This window comes from Saprolegnia diclina (assembly GCF_000281045.1).
Source record: "Saprolegnia diclina VS20 unplaced genomic scaffold supercont1.63, whole genome shotgun sequence".
Taxonomy (NCBI): Eukaryota; Oomycota; class Saprolegniomycetes; order Saprolegniales; family Saprolegniaceae; genus Saprolegnia; species Saprolegnia diclina.
The window spans coordinates 214539-226802 of NW_008246130.1; the positions used below are offsets into that span (position 1 = coordinate 214539).

The 12264-nt window shown below is 59.3% G+C and overlaps 7 protein-coding genes across 7 annotated transcripts; 3 read left to right on the forward strand and 4 right to left on the reverse strand.

Annotated features, from left to right (window-relative positions):
• Positions 1-5: 5 nt before the first annotated feature.
• SDRG_13818 (hypothetical protein) lies at positions 6-2741 on the forward strand. The gene is made up of 6 exons (XM_008619916.1): positions 6-1084; positions 1135-1868; positions 1908-2129; positions 2180-2395; positions 2445-2564; positions 2613-2741. Exons 1-6 carry the CDS (start codon positions 28-30, stop codon positions 2649-2651), a joined length of 2388 nt encoding a protein of 795 aa, XP_008618138.1. The 5' UTR covers positions 6-27; the 3' UTR covers positions 2652-2741.
• SDRG_13819 (hypothetical protein) lies at positions 2655-3092 on the reverse strand. The gene has a single exon (XM_008619917.1). The coding sequence runs from the start codon at positions 3064-3066 to the stop codon at positions 2728-2730; it is 339 nt and encodes a 112-aa protein (XP_008618139.1). The 5' UTR covers positions 3067-3092; the 3' UTR covers positions 2655-2727.
• Positions 3093-3416: 324 nt separating this feature from the next.
• On the forward strand, positions 3417-6903 carry SDRG_13820 (hypothetical protein). Its single transcript, XM_008619918.1, has 10 exons — positions 3417-3833; positions 3882-4065; positions 4114-4371; positions 4419-4630; positions 4672-4830; positions 4877-5104; positions 5147-5303; positions 5348-5978; positions 6027-6476; positions 6518-6903. The coding sequence occupies exons 1-10, from the start codon at positions 3456-3458 to the stop codon at positions 6816-6818; spliced, it is 2958 nt and encodes a 985-aa protein (XP_008618140.1). The 5' UTR covers positions 3417-3455; the 3' UTR covers positions 6819-6903.
• On the reverse strand, positions 6901-7908 carry SDRG_13821 (hypothetical protein; the record flags this gene model as incomplete). The annotated part of the gene is made up of 1 exon (XM_008619919.1): positions 6901-7908. The coding sequence occupies one exon, from the start codon at positions 7906-7908 to the stop codon at positions 6901-6903; it is 1008 nt and encodes a 335-aa protein (XP_008618141.1).
• A 712-nt stretch (positions 7909-8620) lies between these two features.
• On the reverse strand, positions 8621-9819 carry SDRG_13822 (hypothetical protein). Its single transcript, XM_008619920.1, has 3 exons — positions 9209-9819; positions 9118-9158; positions 8621-9068 (listed from the first exon to the last, which is right to left on the reverse strand). The coding sequence occupies exons 1-3, from the start codon at positions 9796-9798 to the stop codon at positions 8641-8643; spliced, it is 1059 nt and encodes a 352-aa protein (XP_008618142.1). The 5' UTR covers positions 9799-9819; the 3' UTR covers positions 8621-8640.
• A 532-nt stretch (positions 9820-10351) lies between these two features.
• SDRG_13823 (hypothetical protein) lies at positions 10352-11114 on the forward strand. The gene has a single exon (XM_008619921.1). It carries the CDS (start codon positions 10401-10403, stop codon positions 10986-10988), a length of 588 nt encoding a protein of 195 aa, XP_008618143.1. The 5' UTR covers positions 10352-10400; the 3' UTR covers positions 10989-11114.
• Positions 11015-11805, reverse strand: SDRG_13824 (hypothetical protein). Its single transcript, XM_008619922.1, has one exon. It carries the CDS (start codon positions 11705-11707, stop codon positions 11111-11113), a length of 597 nt encoding a protein of 198 aa, XP_008618144.1. The 5' UTR covers positions 11708-11805; the 3' UTR covers positions 11015-11110.
• Positions 11806-12264: the final 459 nt, after the last annotated feature.

Below are 12264 nucleotides of genomic sequence, written 5' to 3' on the forward strand. Positions count from 1 at the left end.
TCCGGTAACGCGGTTAGCGATCTTGCGATGAAGGACTTGGCGGCCCAGGTCGTCGGCGCCGTGCACGAGGAGACTCTGGACGCCGAGCTCTTGGCCGCGGTCGTCGCTGCCTCCCAGGCGCACCCCGATGCAGTCCCTCTCTTCTTCGAAGGCATCGCCCACATGCTCGCCTTCGGCCACCCGTCGTCCAGCAGCAGCTCCGAGTCCGACTCGGACGACGACGCATCCTCGGGCTCGGAGCCCGAGACCATTGGCACAGCGAGCTGCATCGACATCGAGTGTACGCTGAATGAAGCGCAAGTCGTCGTCCTCCTGCAGTATGCGCTGCCGCTTTTGACGTCGTCCAGTCTCGCGCCGTACGTGTCGCCCTGGGGCGCCTTGGCCCTTCTGTGGTGCGAGCGCGGTATGTCGCTAGCTCTGCACGAGCTCTTGAAGCCGTTTCTTCAGAGCGTGTGCCGATGCCAGGCCTTAGACACGACACTGCGTGGTCCGCTCGTACTGGACCGGCTCGTCGCGCTTGTCCTTCGACTCGCGTCGCCCGAGCAAACGACCGGCTACGCGGTGCTCCTGAGTCTTCTGCAAAACATCCCCAGCGCCGTCTTTGCAGCGATGAATGCGTGCGTGGCCACGGCAGCAGCCCGCGTCGCCGTCGTTCTCGGATGCCTCGCGACACGAACCGTATTTCCCACAGCGACCTTCTACGCAAGCCCGCTCTGGCCCACAATGTTGCACGCGGTCAAAGCCAGCAAGAGCGTGGAGACGCTTGTCCCGTGTCTATGGCTGCTCACCACGCTGCTTCCGTCGCTCACAAAGGCTGAAGAAAACGTAACCCGCGTGTTGCAGGCCCTGCGCCACGCGATCGAGTTGTGTGCGCCGACGACCGACGAGAGCTCAAAGCCGAGCTCGGCTCGCGGCGTCATCGATCTCTTCTCGACAGCGCAGAGGCCGCTTCTCACGGAAAAAGCCACCAACGCGTGCATTGCGCCGACACCGGGGCGTCCGTGGCGCATCACCGCCGTCGACGGCCTCTGCTCCTCCGGAACAGACTGCCTCCACTCGCTGCGTCTCACGACCCGGGATCTCGGTACGTCACAGTAGTGATATACCGGTATGGGGAGTGACAAGATATGGAAGGGAGCGGCGAGGTCACTACCCACAAGATTGGCGTCGAGGACGAATGCTTGCCGACGCAGACGCTGGCCTTTGCCTCCGACGAGGTTCTCACGGCCATTGACGTTGGCACAGACGCTACTGGCGCCGTCTGCGGTCTTCGATGCACCACTACAAAACGCACGTACGACTGGCTCGGTCTAGCATCGACGTCGGCGCGTCGGTGGATCGGTGGCGACGAGATCATCGGTGTGAGTGCTCTTGTCCATGCTAATGGTCTCTGGCGCCTCCACGCGATCTCGTCGGGACCGACCCCGCAGGCGCTGACGTACATCTCAGGTATCTTCCAACACGTGTACGCATCGAGTCCATGGGCGTGCGTGGACTTTCTTCGTGGCGCCACCACGGCGGTGACGACGCCACTGCTTCGCGCCTTGTGCCTCCAAGTCCGACTCCACCCGGGTCTGGTGTCATCGTCGCCGATCGAAGAGAGTGACGTGGCCATTTGTGCTGCGTGGGTCTCGGATCCGTGCCTCGCACAGTTTCAGGACGCGGTCGGTACTCGGCAGGTCGAGGCTATGCAAAGGCTCCAGCATAAGCTACTCGAGAGCGACTACGCTGCCAAGGAGGCGACGACGCAGCTCCATTTGCAGGTCGAGAAGGACACGGTGACGGCTCTCCACGGACGCATCCACGCACAGTCGGCCACGATCCAGGCGTACGAAGAAAAGCACATCAAGATGCACCAAGCGCTGCAGGTGATTTCCTCGAGTAAGCTAAACTCAGCCGCGTCCTAGCTCCGATTGGCGCAGTACGCGCTCGAGTGCAAGCTTCTGAAAGAAAACAACCTGACGCTGCGCCACGAAGTGCAGACGCTCGAAGCGGCGCTCTCGCGCACCGAAGCCGCGCTGCAGCATGCAACAGCCCAGAGCATCGCGCTGCTGGGCGAAAACGAACATCAACGGACCCAGCTCGCCAACTGGAGCGAGACTGCAGACAAGTGCGCGAGTCTGGAGCGCGTACGTGCGATGACTGGTGCGCGTCGCAAAGTTTCGACATGGCATTGTAGCAAATAGCAGAGTGGCATGAGTACCACGCGTCGACGCTGGGAAGCGAACGTGACGCGCGCGCGGCGGAGCGTGAAGAGCTCGTTGCGATCTACGAAGAGAAGCTCTTCAAGGCGCGGGACCGCATCGAAGCGCCGACAAAGCCAAGTAGTGGTTTAGAGAACCTGACCGAGGACCGCAGTCGCTTGCTCGAGCTCGAAAAACTGCTCAAGCAAAAGGTATCTGCCCCCGACACATTATCTGCGAGCAACAAGCTGGTCTTCTTAGGAGCAAGGGACGCAAGCGCTCCGGGCGATGCTCGAGCGCCAGCAAAGCGTATCGGAAGAGATGCTCAAGGCCGTGAACCGCAAGTATGACAACGTCAAAGCCATCAACCTTGCGCTACAGGTAGGGGCAATGGGAGCTGGCGGTAGTGGGCTCATGCAACTTCGGCAGAGGCGCGCGCTTGGCCGATCGTCAGGCCTTGGAAACTAATGACGATGGGTATATATGTCGTATCGATAGTAGAGTAGTATTGATGGTTCATTGTCCGTGGATCAAAGCCTGCGACTTACTGCGACCGGATGTTGTACTTGGCTTGCCACGCGTTGGCCGCGGCTTCCTTCTGCTTGAGGAGATCCTCGACCTGAACCATGACCTTGGCGATACCCTCGCCGTTCGAGACGACGGCCGGAAGGACCTCGCCGACCGTGCGCTCGACGAGGACGCCGCCGACCATGCGGAACGCACGGCGTTGGCCATCGAGCGCCTGCAGCGTCTCGGCCACGCGCTGGTGCTCGGTGAACTCGAGCTCCATCTCGGCGAGCTTTTCGGCGAGCTGGCGGATCTCCGTGCGCATGCCCTTGTACTGGGCGATGACCTGCTGCTCGTTCAGTTGCGCCTCCGACATTTCTTACTGAGTGGAAGCGCTCGATGGCCCAAAAGCCACGTGATTTTCACCAATTCCCACGGTGATTATCTAGTTGCACGCCATATAAAACCTAAGGTCGTAGGGGTCAACCCCAGCGGATAAAGCCGGGAGGACATGCTCGATTCGCCTTCGTTTGGCGCCGGCAGAAGGCTGGGCCCCGCGTGACGAGCAACTCCATCGTGTTGCCTTCCAGCAGCCCTGCCAGTCTGCTGCTCTGCGAGTCGTCTTGGGATGGGCGCCTTTCTTGCCCGCCACAAGTTCCGAACTTTAGGTTCGTCCCTCTGCGACACGCACCGTTACAAAACCCTGCGGATCCAAACCTAGGCTTCCCAGCGGCAACAACTTCAAGCTTTGGGTGACTGCGGCGCATGAACCGAGCGACGGAGCTCTACGACCAGGCCTTCCGCGCAGCCGAAGAGGGCATCCGCGCAGAGGAGAGCCATGACGCTGAGACGGCAGTCCGTCACTTTGAGGAGGCCATTCGCATCTTCAGCCGGCTCGCGATCGTCGAGTCGCTGAGCAAGCGCGAGCTGCTCCAAGAACAGATCGCCGATTTCCAGGAGCGCATCGACAAGCTCCGCGCCAAGGTTGTCGAGCCGCCGCTCGTTCAGACAGCGGCCAATGTCGACTTGCAGATTGGGAACGCCGAGGGTCTTGAGGCCATCGCTAGGACTGTCGACACCGAGCCACATGGCGTGGAGTCCATTGTACAAGCCTACATGGCCGCGGCCGATGCTTATATGACGGTAATGCGCGCGCTGAAGCTCATGCATCGCTCATTCAGAGGTAACTAGGTCTTGCAAGACCCATCCTTGTCCCCATCTGCGCAGGTGCGCGTCCAAGCCAGCGTCGAAGCTATCATCGAGCGCGTGACAGCGCTCAAGGAGCCAGTGGTCAGCAATGCTGTCCAAGGGGGCGGCGAGGACATCGATCTCATGGAGGAAGAGCTCATGGAAGAGATGGAATCCTTCCTCGATGGTAGACTCAAACGATGGCTCTCACTTCGCGTAATGTTGTCCTGTGCAGTCGCCGATGTTGCGCCGGCCAAGCAAGCGGTGGTGCACACGCCGACGCCGCGGCTGCTGCGCTCGCCCTCTGCGATGCAACGACCTGCAATCACGTACGAAGACGATGCTGGCGACGCCAAGTACACGGCCGAAGAAGTCGACGTTCTGCGCCGGTCCTCTGTCGTCAACAGGCGGCTCTTCCAGCCGTGGATCGCGTCTGACGCGTACGAGGTCTTCTCGCCCCACGAGCAATACATCGACCCCGACGGCTTTCTGAGTACGCTATCAGACTCTGGTTTGGATTAAATAGGACGCTGTGACTAGGCATGTCGCCCAAGCAAATGGACAAACTCGACAAGTGGGTGCGTCCGACGGGCTACGGCACCGGGCAGCCCGTCATGATTGCAGCCATTTCGCCGTACGTGATCGTGCAGGACGTCGTCACCGACTGCTCGTTTGTCGCGTCGCTCTGCATCACGGCGGCGTTCGAGCAGCGCTTCCAGAAGAAGCTGATTACGAAGATCATCTACCCGCAGGTACCGCTCGCGTCGTGGCGCTGTATCTCATTCGTGACCAGGATGCCCATGGGGACCCCATTATAAACCCCGGCGGGCGCTACAACGTCAAGCTGTGGGCCAACGGCGTGCCGCGCAAGGTCGTAGTGGACGACTGCCTGCCCCTCGGCTACAACGGCACGCTCCTCTGCTCGTGCACGACGACCTCAAACGAGCTATGGGTGCGACGATCCCGCATCTCTGTCGCTCTACATTGCGATATGGTAGGTGAGCATCATTGAGAAGGCATATCTCAAGGTGAACGGCGGCTATGACTTTCCCGGCAGCAACTCGGGCATCGACCTCTTTGCGCTCACGGGCTGGATCCCCGAGTCGCTCTCGTTTGTCGAAGCGTCGGGCCCGACGAGCGACGTCATCTGGCAGCGCCTCATTAGCGCATACAACTTTGGCGACTGCCTCATCACGATCGCGACAGGCGAGATACCACCCGACATCGTACAACTGAGGTTCTTGCGAGGTATTGTAATGGTGACGTAGGCGCGCCGGGTCGGGCTCGTGCCGTCGCATGCCTACGCCGTCCTCAACGTCCTCGAAACGTCGTGCGGTGTGCGCTTGCTCCGCGTCAAGAACCCGTGGAACCGCAAGCGCTGGAAAGGCCCGTACAGCCTCGACGACACGCAGCACTGGACGCCTGGTGCGACCAATGGCATTGTGGATGGCTCCTAACATCGTTGGTAGCACTGCAAGACGAAGTAGGCTTTGACCTGGACGCCGCGCGCCACGCAAAAGACGACGGTCTCTTCTGGATCGACTTTGACTCGGTGCAAGTGCACTTTAACGCGCTCTTTCTCAATTGGAACCCAGAGCTGTTCCAGTACCGGTACACGGTGCACAAGCACTGGCCCGTCGAGATGGGCCCGGCCAACGACACTTACAACCTCGGGTACAACCCGCAGTTTTTGCTCACGATCCCCAACGCCCAGCGCCGCACCAAGTCGTGCTCGATCTGGATCCTCCTCTCGCGGCACGTGACCGCCGTCGAGACGCCCGAGGCCGTCCAGCAGTTTTTGACGCTCCACGTCTACCAGCAGGCGACGCGCGTGTACTACCCCAACTTTGCCTTTGCGCGCGGAACGTACAGCAACAACCCGCACTGCCTCACGTGCCTCGACGTGGACCTGCGACCGGACGGCCCGACGTCCTTTGTTCTTGTCGCGTCGCAATACGAAAAGCTCGTGTCGCTCGACTACACGATCTCCGTCTTCTCGACAGACGAACCGTTTGAGTTTACGTCTGCGCCGGCGCCGCCACTGCACAGCCACGCGCTGCGCGACCAGTGGACGGGCACGACTGCCGGCGGCTGCCCCAAGTACGACGACTTGTGCGTTGGTTGTCCAAACTGATCGGAATGGTGTAGGTATGGCTCGTTCCTGCACAACCCGCAGTACCAAGTGGTGGTCACGGACACGTTGACAGACGTCGTCATCACACTCGAGGCGCCCGTGCAGTACCCGATCAACCTCCGCTTGGTCCGCGACGGCCAGCGCGTCGGCGCCGTCTCCAAGAAGACTCTTCTCGCGCAGTCGGGGGAGTACCGTCCTGGTTTTTGCTACATTGAAGTCAAGGACTTGTCGCCGGGCGAGTACACCCTCGTGCCGTCGACGTTTGAACCCCACTGCATCGGCGCCTTTGTGCTTACGATCGCCGCGTCATCGCCGCAATTCCACGTGTACACGCTGCCGCCCGAAGGCCATGGCTTGATCGAAACTCTCGCCGTCGGCAAGTGGAACATGGCCGCGGGCACGGCTGTCGGGTGCTCCAACTTTGGCCGGTACCCCTTGAACCCGCAGTACTTCGTCCAGCTCTCGTACGTTGCATTTGCATTTTCGTTGCTCCACTGCCATGTAGGGCAACGACGCGGCTCTTTCTTCGGCTGCGGCCGACGCGATCCCCCGTACCGTCGATCAACTTGGCACTGTACATGTGCGGTCCCAACGGCCAGCTGGACCCCAGTGCCAACCCAACGACGGCAATCGGAACATCTGGCAATGGCTGCTACACCAACAGTGCATCGGGCGCACGGACGCCGCTGCTCACACTGGCGCCGGGCACGTACGTGGCCATCCCGTCGACTTTTGAGCCTATCCAGGCTGACTTTGACCTTGTCATTTACTCGGACAGCCCCGTCACCATCTCTCGCGTCCGGTAAGTAGGATGCGCACGCAAACCGTCGTCTTCATCCGTGCGCTCTGTTGTTAACTCTGCAAACATGACGCCTCATTGTTAAGCGGTTAAGTTGAGGGAAGGCGCTGATGCGGACGCAGCGCTTCGTTCAAAATGGCCGTGATACGTCGACGGTTGTGTCGCCGCCGCAGCCAGCGACGACAGCAAGTGACCAGGACGCACAGAAGCACGAGAGTTGCCACAAGCATTCCGCCCAAGACAGTGATGGCAGTGTGAAGCTGCGCAGCATCCATTTGCGCTTCGACCAATGCACCGGGGCCGTCTGCGTACGCGAGGAGTTCGGGACAGCGGTCCAGGGCGACACCGCGGCACACGCACGCAATCGACACGAGCGCGTCATCGCTACGTTGGCACGGTGCGTGGCCTTCAAACGCGGCTTGTGTCGCGTCGTTATAGCGCGCAAAGTAGTACTTGTACACAGGAGGCGCCGGCACAATCACACCAAAGATGTGCGTTGCGGCGTATGTCTGCAGCGCATCGGCGGCGTCCAGGAACGACATGTTGAACGACATCACGCCGCCCGTGAGTGCCGCAAAGCGCGCGAGACGAAACATGCGCGCAAAGTGAGTGACACGTACGCCATCGTCAGCGATGGTCGTCGCGGCGTCGACAAGGTGCACGTTGAGCGGGGAGCGTGTCGGGCGACGGAATGTCCAGTCAGTGGCCCCGATGGCGACGAAGACGTCATCGATGAGCAGAACATTTGAGTGCAATGGTGTCGCACGAAGGGTGTAGACGCTCATTTTGCTCGGAAATGCTGCGTAGAGAGGCGCGAGGAGGTCGTAGCGGTACTTTTCAAAACCGGCCGCGACCGCCCATGGCGCCAGCGTTGGAGTCACGATGATTAGGCGCTGTATCGTTGGAAGAGTGTCTTGAAGCGCCCGGAACACAGCGGGCACGAGGCTCATGAGCGATGCTTCAATGTAAATGTAGTTGGTCGCGCGACGAATTGCCGTGACGCGAGCGTCGAGAGCCAAGTCCGTGACGAGTTGCACCGCGACGGAGCCCTTCTTCTCGCTTTTGCAAACGCTGATTGGGGGTTCTGGTAGACGCATGGCTGGCCATTGCACCCGCAGAATGGTCAGCACGTCGCACACCACCCTGTCGCCAGAAAGCTCAACGCCCACGTCCAATGCAGCTCTGCTCGAGTTGCTTATACCGCCGAGGTAGGCGATGCCATGGGAGCCGTCAACGCTGTATACGACTGCGACGTCCTGCAACGCTTCGTCGCAACTGGAGTTGACTGTGAGGGCGACGGTTGTGTTTTGAGCTGCCAGCTCGGCCAGGCGCGCGCGGTTAGTTGCCGAGTCGTTGTAGATGAGTCCGTAGACGCTCCGATTCGTGAACGGTTCGTGCTGCCGTGGCATCGGTAGCGTCGCACCGACAACGATCCAGGTATCCGAGTCCTTCCGCCAATCAAACTGACGGGTTGCGACGTGATTGCCGAGCGAGAATGACGTGCTTTGTGTCGGTAGAAACCAGTCGATGGCAGCTAACATGGGTCGACGCGTCGGCAGCTCCCAGCCCGTCGCCGTCGAGACGGCAGCAGCGATGTCGCAGCCGTGAGAGAAGCGAAAGACACAAATGCTGCACGGGTAGCAGATGCACCCGTCGCGAAGCGAGTTGGCGAGCGAGTTGGAGAGAACGCAGCGTAAGTTAGTTGCGTTGGCGCAGACATGGCGTATTCCGAGCGCTAGCAACGTCAGCAGCAAGGGCAAACCCATGAGCACTGCGCGACGAGCGTCACCGCCCAACAGATAACGTCAATGAGAATCGTTTCAACGCTTTCATTTTTGGGCATTTTTTCGCAGCTCAAAGTAGGCGTCTACGAGGTGCATGTCGTGGACGTAGTGGAAAGAAACGGAATCGGGTGCGCAGCAGTCGGACCCATTTCTCCAGCCAATGCCGATGTGGTCCGAGAACCAGTTCTGCGCCTCGTAGATCGACGCGTAGTTCCAGTGGTCAAAGTCATTGACGTCGTCGGGCCAATAGTAGACCTGCTCGGGCGAGTACTGGTGGAAGCGTTCGCGGTGCAAACTGTCGCGGGTGTCCACGGGCACAACACCGCGGTGATACATGCAAAACGAGATTGCCCAGTCGTCCGGGACAACTTCGTCCGGGAGGCACGATGGCTCGTCCAGCGCTGCCACGAGTTGTGTCAAGTACGCCGAATTGAATGCGTAGCCAGCACCGCCAGGAGTATAGTACAAGCCGCCTAGAAACGAAAAGCACCGTCCATCTATCGTATGCGGAGGTCGTAGTACCTTGATGGCGCGTTTCACGGAGCACCGTCTCCAATGCTTGCCTACATCGCTCGTATGTTATGGCGCTAGCCCCGTCTACGAGCGATCATACCGTCGGTCTCGTTGCATGTAGGAGAGGTCGCGGAAAGGTTTTTGCATCTCGAACCACTGCAACGTCATGCGGTGGCCAAGCAACCTAGGCTCGTCCGGCGAGGTCATTGACGTGGCCACCGAGTGCAAGTACGAGAGTAGGTTATCCATGATAACATACGTATCGTCGTCGCACTTGAAAATCCAATCGTACTCGGACGCGTCGTACTCGCGGGCGAGGAGCCGCACGACGAACCGGTGCTTCTGCCACAGGTGGTCGTGTGTCGCCGGCGCAACGACGCGGACCGTCGGGATCGCGTCGTCCTCAACGTTGCTCATGAAGAGCAACTTGGTGCAGCGCTGTCCCCATGTTTTCTTGATCGCGCGCGCTCGAGCATGCGTCTTTTCGTACGTGTTGACCCAGCAAAGAATGCGAAGCGGCGCGGTTGTGTTGCTGACGGTGATGAGCTCGAGCGCCGGAAGGTTGGCCCCAAGCGCTGCTTCAATGGCATTTAGGCCTGGCCGCGGAGCATAGGCGAGGGCGTTTGTCTGGTAGCGAAGGTCTTCGCCCACGACGAGGCTCGCGATCGAGGCGGCAAAGGCCAAGCGCATCCCTGTCGCGATCTTTTAGCGTCTTTCCGCAAGTCTAGGACATCCGGATAAATCCGGATATTGCGGTGGGGCGCGTCATGTGGATGAAGTGAAATAGTGTCAAAGGTTTAAAAAGCAGAATAGTTTAACCTGCCTCGAAGAATAGGCGCAATAGTGGCCAGCATGTGCAGCTAGTGGCTGTCGCAAGCAGGCTACCTCATTGTCGATAAGGCACAAATGACGCGTCAGAAAAGACTCCAATGTTTCTTCTTTCAACACCGACCGGCCTTCCTCTCGATGAGTGGAAGGCAGGCAATTGCTTCACGAGAATAGGTTAAAGTTTAACGCAACGTTATTCCGCCTCAAGGACATGAAACGTGTTTACTCGTTGATTTTGCGCGCCATAGTTACCTACAGGCTCTGCAAACTTTGCTACTCATTGCGCGCGATTTGTGCGCGCAGGAAGCCCAAGGATAAAGCCTTCCTTTCCCTTGGCAAAGGCTTGAGGGATGGCACCGTCACCAATTTAGGAGTCACACTATTCTGGTATTCCTTTCCTAAATATCCGGATGGCCTCTGGTAGAGCCAGGGCAGCTTATTCTTTACTTTTGAAGCGAGACAGCATGAAGACCAACATCGGCGCCAGCAGCATTGAGGGCAAGATGGCCAAGCCCAGCCTCGCGTCGCGCATCAAGAACGTCGATAAGATGGAGCTTCCGAAGCTCCTGCGCTACATGCGCGTCGGCAACATCCTGTGCTCGGCGCTGCAGATCTTCGCTGGTGTCACCGGCTTCTTCAGCTTCCTCACGCTCAACATCACGGGCTCGCTTGTCTCGCTCTACGTGGTCATGTTCGGCCTCCTCTTCCTTCTGTATGAGTGCCGACTCAACTCGATGGAGTCGCGCATCCGCAACAACTTCGGCTTCCTCTACACGTACAAGGGCCGTGCCGGCTTTATCTTCTTCATTGGTTTCCTCGACTTTGGTATGAGCACAGCCTTGGGCACGCTCGCGGGTATCGTCATGAGCCTGGCTGCAATCACGAACCTCTACGTCATGTACAAGCACCCGGACTTCAAGAACGTGGGGGTCAACGCGGACCCGACGGCGTCGTACGCGACCGGCAACCAGGCCGCGCAGGACTACCTCCGATCGAACCCGCAGGTTGCGATGCAAGCCGGCTCTTTCGCCCTCTCGGCCCAGCGGGTGTGAGGATCACTACCGCGTGTCAAAGCTAATGGCTTCTTCGCACGGCAAGTGCGGGTACATGGCGATTTGCATAAAGCAGGAATAAAACTATTGATTTTATGCGAGGTGTCCGCGTGTGCACGTCCTCACACCACCGGCTTGGGCTGCGCAGCGGCCGAGAGCGCAAATGTGCTCGCTTGCATCGCAACGTTGGGGTTGGCGCTCAGGTAGGCCGCCGCTTCCTGCTGGCCAGACGAGTAGCCAAGCGTCGGGTCGGCGTCGCGGCTCACGTGGCCCGACTTGAATTCCGGGTGCTTGCACATTACGAGAAGGTTCAAGAGCGCGTTGATGCACATGAAGACGCCGGCAATCGTGCCGAGCGTCGTGCTCATGCCAAAGTCGAGGAACCCAATGAAGAAGATGAAGCACGCGCGGCCCTTGTATGAGTAGAGGAAGCCAAAGTTGCTGCGGATGCGTCCTTCCATGCTGCTGAGGCGACACTCAAAGAGGAGGAAGAGAAGGCCAAACATGATCACGTAGATCGAGACCAGAGTGCCCGTGATGTTGAGCGTAATGAAGCTTGTGAGGCCTGTGAGACCCGCGAGCACCTGGAAGATAGAGCAGCCGACGTTGCCGAGGCGCATGAGGCGCAGCACCTTGGGCAGCTCCATCTTGTTGATGTTGGAAATGCGCGTGACCATGCCTGTCTTGGCCGACGGCGACGACGACTCGAGCGAGCTCATGCTGTTGGGGTCACGATCGGAAATGACCTGCTGCAACGGCTCGCGATAGCTCGGGCGGTTGCCGCGCGTGATTGGGCGCCGTTGGGATTTGAAACGAGCGCTGATTGGGTACTCCTTAGGCCAACAACGTGATTGGCCAGAATCCCAAAATAGCGCGATGGCGATCCAAACCAAGATGGCGAGCTCGAAGCTGACTGCGCATGAGGCGACAGAATCTTCTCACGACGGATTGGGCTCTTCGCCTCTCGACTTCCAGCGATGCACTGCGCCTCTTCACATGCGATGGGTCGACAGACGTCCACTCAATGACGTGCACGATGCTGCCGCTTTCACCTCGTAAAGATGAATCCAGTACATCGCCGACCGAGCAATCAAAGTCGGATGCATGTTCAAGCACCTTGAAGCTCATGGAAGTTTAGTCGAGGCGGCCGGCCCTGACAAGTGGAGACTAGTGTCGCCGGTCGCCGAATCTCGAAGTTCGAAGATCCGCACCTGGTCAGCGGCTTTCCACCAACCCTTTTATCCGGACGATGAAAACAGTGGCGGGGACGTCATTT